Raw genomic sequence first — 5,796 nt, forward strand, 5'->3', positions numbered from 1 at the left:
TGGATTCGCTACTGCATACTTAGGTCATTTTTAAAAAAAAAGAATAAACATTAGAAAATGAGACCTACATCTTTTATTTTATTTTTTAATGGAACTCACATTTTTTTATATCTTCCTCTCTTTTAAAATAACTTAAGTATGTGTCTTTTAAAAAAACACATACTTTTCCCTTTTGAAAAACTAATTCTTATTAAAGAATGATCTCAGTCATATGGGATTTATTTTTTTTTAGGGTAAATAGTGCCTTTTTGACCTTTATATACTCAGTAGACACTATATTTGTAGAAAACAAAAACTCGAAAACTTTTCCCCTTTGTGATAAGAAATTGATATGCTATTATGATGTCTATTATATGATGCCTATAGCTGGCATATCTAATATCTTGTTGGCCTAAACTCGAAGGGAAGCAAACAAAAGGACGAAGAGGTCAATGCGTATTTGGCTTCAACTTTTGTAAAGGCTGTTTTTTTTTTTGGAAAATTAAACTAATTGATTTTTTATTCTAAACAAAATTAGTACAATCAACCAACCAATGACACATCCAAGACATCATTATCTAAAGATCATGTATTTTTTGGAACCATTTGGGCTATCTTTTCATCAGTTGCATCATGTAATGCATGCTTTAATTAAATATTTATCTTTTAAATCTCTGCTTTCCTCGTTGGATTTGTTTATAGTTAACTCACTTTCAGATCATTATTTATGGACCATATTGCTTGCAATTCCTAACCGGAGTATTTTTAAAAATTATTCAAATGAATATGATGTTATGTCTGACATTGATAATCAAACCATTAAAAAAAGAATGAGAAACTTCGTGGTAATATGGTGCATACTTGTAGCTATGGGTGAAATTGGGCCGGATCGGTCTGGAGGAGCCTTCGACTCGGCTTACGTTAGGTCAGACTTGAACTAGTATATTTCATAAATTAGGTCGGGCTTGAGCCTTGAAAAAGCTTGTTTAATAAATAGGCCGTAGACTCACTTTCACAAGGTTTTGCCTATAAGCCTACAGGCCGGCCTATATTGTACTATTTATTTTAAATAGAATAAGTATGCCTTGAAGAAAAATAAAAGATATAAATTAATCAATTACAATTATTTATAACTCAATTATATTCAATTATATTTTAATAGAAATCTGACTTTATTTATTATGTAGGAGGAATCAATATCTCAACATGTTATATTATGTATATGAATATATTAAAAGGTTTTTGGAAGATGTTATACTTACTACAAACATCATGAACATCATGATGTGTTTGTTGGATTCATGTAGTTATTTTAATTTACATAATATGAATTTGTTTGTTGGATCTGATGAAATATATGTTATTTAGTTTAAGCATTTTGCTTTTGAAAGTGACTTAAATGCAGATTGTGATGAGTTTTGTCGTGATTCATGATTCTGTTTGGACGTTGAAATTATGATTTTTGGTTTAGCAATAGAATTTAAGTATTTTGTGAAGTCATGATTATGCATAAAAGTTAAAAATTAACAGGCTAACGGGTTAGACCAGACCATTTGTTTTTTTTTATAAACGGGTTAAGCCGGGCTAATAGTTAGACTCGTAGTAGACTTGAGCCAAACTAAATTAAATTTTCTTGGCACAGGCTTAAATTTTTTAGGACAAAGCTTAGCCTAACCCAGCCCACTTTTACCTCGACTTGTAGCCCAATTCAATTATGAAGTTCTATGAATATAAAGCTTGTTTTTCTCGTAGACATGCCACGAGCTTCCAGATTGGTCACGCCCCAATTATAAGATTCCATAAATCACCATCATCATTTTATGAGCAAGTTTCACGTGACTGCGACATCGCCAAATGAACTGTTAAATGATGGGTTTAGATTTATTTCTTTCCCTTAATAGGGTGAAGTGTCTCAATTTAACAATACTTTTAGATATAATGGTACGGACCAAAGTTTTAGGAAAGAGTCATGGTGAATATCTCAGACGAATGCTGAAAGAGAGGATGATGAAAAAGGGCACGTTAGCTCTAAAATTTGACAAAGTAACAACTTATAAAATGATAGATTCAATATATTTATTCAATGGCTATGGCTGAAGATGGAGTATTTATAAGGAGTTATAAGTTGTGTAGAATGGAGAAAGAACCTGATTTTGATTCTTACTAAATATATCTTTGAAAAGGAGCGTGAAGATTTAAGCCCAACTTATGATTAGTCTCGTAATTGGTTCAAAAAATTGAAACTTATGGAGATACTCAGGAAACTGATTCGCCTCAAAAAAATAATTAAAGTTTATACACACAACAAAAAAAAGATGAAGTATTTATAGGTGTCAAATATTTTCTAATCATGAAAAAGAGTCATAATCGTTTTGCTCAATGAGTCCCCTCTATTATGCGTGAAGTAAGCATATGTTCATAATGTGTATTGAGTAGAAAGCGAGAGACTCTCTATTATAGAAGTGGGTAAAGTGTCTGTCATTTTAAAGGATGTAAAGTTGTGTCATTTTAAATGAGAGAAAAAAAGATAAATAAAGGAGGAGAGAGTGGACAAAAAAAAAGTGTGGGTCTCACCTCTTTGTGAAAGTGAAAGGATATAAGTTGTGTCATTTAAAAGGATAAATATTTTTTTCTATAGTAATATAAAAATCATACTTTACAAAAGTATGATAACCTCTTAAATGGGTTTTAGTGGCCGACCCCTATTACGGAGCGGGTGTAACCGGTCTAGAATACTTCTGATTTTTTTTTTCTTTTATTGTCTTGTTAGGTCAGTGATAATTCATAATTAGCTCAGTTCTTGCATAACTTGATTTCCAAAACAGCCCAAAGGGTGTTTATCATCATCCACTTTATGTTATTTTCTATAATTCTGCTCCTGTTTGTTTTGCGTTAGCTATCTTGTTCTCCTTACATATGAAGGACTTTGGATTGAACAAGAGTTATGAAAAAAGTTTACAGAAAGAGAAATAAAATACAATACAGTAACCAATGATGGGAAACAAAGGTGCATGATTTCTATTTTGTGTTCTATATCAGATTACTTGATGAAGTTGAACTAAAACTATATTTTAATGTTTTAATATTTGAATTTTCAATTCAATCACATTAAATGCGTCTAAATTTCTTCCTTTACTTTTTGGTGAGATCAAGAAATATCCATATATCCTTTAAATATAAGAATAATCATCATAAATATATATACGAACCCAGTACTAGTGAAAATTAAGAGCTAACGAATCCATAGTCTGACAGTATTAATTAATTGATTTGAGATTTGTATGAAAGAAATGAATATGTATACGATCTAATAGGAAAAAAAAGAAGAAGATGATATCCAATCTTTTAAAGTTTTGGGTTGAAGTGGTTCTTAACATAATATCAAAGTTTTCTTGACCACAAGGTCATTGACCCTCATCGTCCCTCACTAAAAATAAAAATTGGACCTATGTAATATCTACCCTTCAAGTCTAAGTGACTTTGTATGAGGAAGTATGTTAGAGAATAATATAAATCATTAAAAAATTATCATCTAACATCTTAAGATTTTGGGTTGAAGTAATTTTTAACGGACTACACTAAAACTATGACCGTAAAGAAAAATTAAAGGTGGTTTTATAGGTGCATGATTGGAAACAAAATTGATAAATAATATTAAATAATAGCAGTAGATTGCTGCTGCAACCATCTTGTTACATTTGATGGATGAAGGATTAAGGGGGAATTATACTCTTTATAGGGCTTCTTTCTTTCCTTTCTGATTTGGACACATCTATGGTTCAAATGGTGGGGGTTAAATATTCCTGCACCAAGTAAATGTACAAAGGAAACTTCCAACATGTACTGTAAACAAAGAAAGTGGATCCATGAAACACCACCTTTTCCCACAAAAACACAAACTAAGTCCAAATCTGAATCTTCTAGTTCTTCCCATCCCCTTTGCTTACCCTTTCAAATATTCTTGATTTTGACCACATTCAGCATCAGTATAGTGCATGACCCTTTCCTCTGTCTTGTCATCAAACAAAAAGTTGTTGCAACTACTATTGCTTACTAGCTGTTTAATTTCTTCTAGACCATAATCTAATGGATTTTCTCCCCATAATCTACTTTTTTCCTCTGTCCACCCACTAACCCTACCAGCATTGGATAGCATAAACTTTTGAGTATCTTCCACCCCACTGTAGAGGTAATTAAGCTCACCTATGTGATCAACAAAAGTTCCATCTCCACCATATCCAAGTTCTTGTGCTTGAAAAATGGAATTAGCGGAGGTAGAAAAATTACCACTCAAAAGACTTGAAGAGTATGAAATGGACTCTGAGCCTGTGAAAGACACATGGGGGTGGTAGTAAGAGTTGTGGCTATCTCTGAATGATATTGGTGAAGATGATGAAGAGGATGAAGAGGGTGTTGAATTTTGAAGGATGGATGAAAAGGTAACTTGGTGAGGTTTCTTCAGTGCTGAAAGATTCATTCCCATCATTTTTTTCTTAAGCTTGGTGTTCCAGTAGTTCTTGATATCATTGTCAGTCCTGCCTGGTAACTGAGATGCTATTATTGACCATCTGCACTTTGTCACAATGAGTTCCAAAATTAGTAACATGATTGAGTAATACTGCAATATAGCAGATCTAAATTGGCCTCTCATGCAGTGATAAAAAGCATATAAAAGTACACATATCATATCTATTAATTTTAATAATATGATTCCCAAAATGTGAAAGTAAACTCTTTCTTCAATTAGAATTTATATGATCTCCATAATTTGTGGAAGCATCTGAAATATATCTATGATTGGAAATTTAAGAGAAATAAAGAATACCTGCTTCCAATACTAGCAAAGAGACTGCAGATTATTCTATCTTCATCTATGGAAAACTCTCCATGCTTGATGTTGGGTCTGAGATAATTAAGCCATCTGAGTCTACAGCTTTTCCCACATCTTTTCAAACCTGCATTAGACAAATTAACAGATCCTATCAGGAGCACAAGAAAAAAGAAGAACCTCTAAACAGGTAAGATCCCTCCATGTCAACATGCTCTCATCAAATTGAAGAGAGTAATATGACTCATTTCTTCCAAACTTCACAGTTCACATACTACCACAATTAACTTCTGAATAAGGAGGACAAAAAAGAAAAGAAAAGAAAAAGGTAGAAAGAAACACTTACCAGCTTTTTGTGGGAGGGAAATCCAGTTCCCTGCAGTCCCATGTTTCTCCATGTACTCCTTTAGCTTTGCATCTTCTTCAGGACTCCATGGTCCTCTCTTTACATTTGCCTTATCACAACAAGGAGCTCTTCCCATCTCTTCTCTTTCTTTCTCCCTTGAAACACACACCACACTCTCTTAGATTTCTGCTATGAGACTATTAAGTTCTCTTAATATAGGTTTGGTCTTTTGATGGATGAAAACCCTGAGGAAGCACAAAGGGTCCTCAAGAATGGATCACTGATTGATTGTCTTATAGCCTTTTGTAAATTTTCAAGAAACACAACCAGACAAAACTTGGGAGGGTGGACACCAACAAATTCTGATTCAGACAGAAGAAAAATATAGCAGAAGTCAAAGGGGGAACAGCTTCTATATATAGCTTCAATTGCTTATCACTATTAGTTTCTAAACTCATATAATTGATTAGCTCAATTACAGATGTTTCCCTCCCAATATATACTATATAGTGCCCTTGTTCAAGGGGAAGTTCAGCTTGGTCGCTGTTATAACAATTTATTATGTATGCAAAGTCTGCTCCCTATTTTATAACATATATAGAATACTTCATCGAAAATGGTGATCTATTGCCAGTTTGCTACA

The 5,796-nt window shown here is 32.8% G+C and overlaps 1 protein-coding gene across 1 annotated transcript; it reads right to left on the reverse strand.

The window, feature by feature from the left end:
• Positions 1–3,721: 3,721 nt before the first annotated feature.
• On the reverse strand, positions 3,722–5,595 carry LOC133301528 (transcription factor RAX2). Its single transcript, XM_061501170.1, has 3 exons — positions 5,154–5,595; positions 4,805–4,934; positions 3,722–4,547 (listed from the first exon to the last, which is right to left on the reverse strand). The coding sequence occupies exons 1-3, from the start codon at positions 5,287–5,289 to the stop codon at positions 3,923–3,925; spliced, it is 891 nt and encodes a 296-aa protein (XP_061357154.1). The 5' UTR covers positions 5,290–5,595; the 3' UTR covers positions 3,722–3,922.
• Positions 5,596–5,796: the final 201 nt, after the last annotated feature.

The sequence above is a fragment of the Gastrolobium bilobum genome, unplaced genomic scaffold, assembly GCF_033153095.1.
Source record: "Gastrolobium bilobum isolate Gb01-03AN ecotype WA unplaced genomic scaffold, APGP_CSIRO_Gbil_v1 utg16620, whole genome shotgun sequence".
Classification (NCBI taxonomy): Eukaryota; Viridiplantae; Streptophyta; class Magnoliopsida; order Fabales; family Fabaceae; genus Gastrolobium; species Gastrolobium bilobum.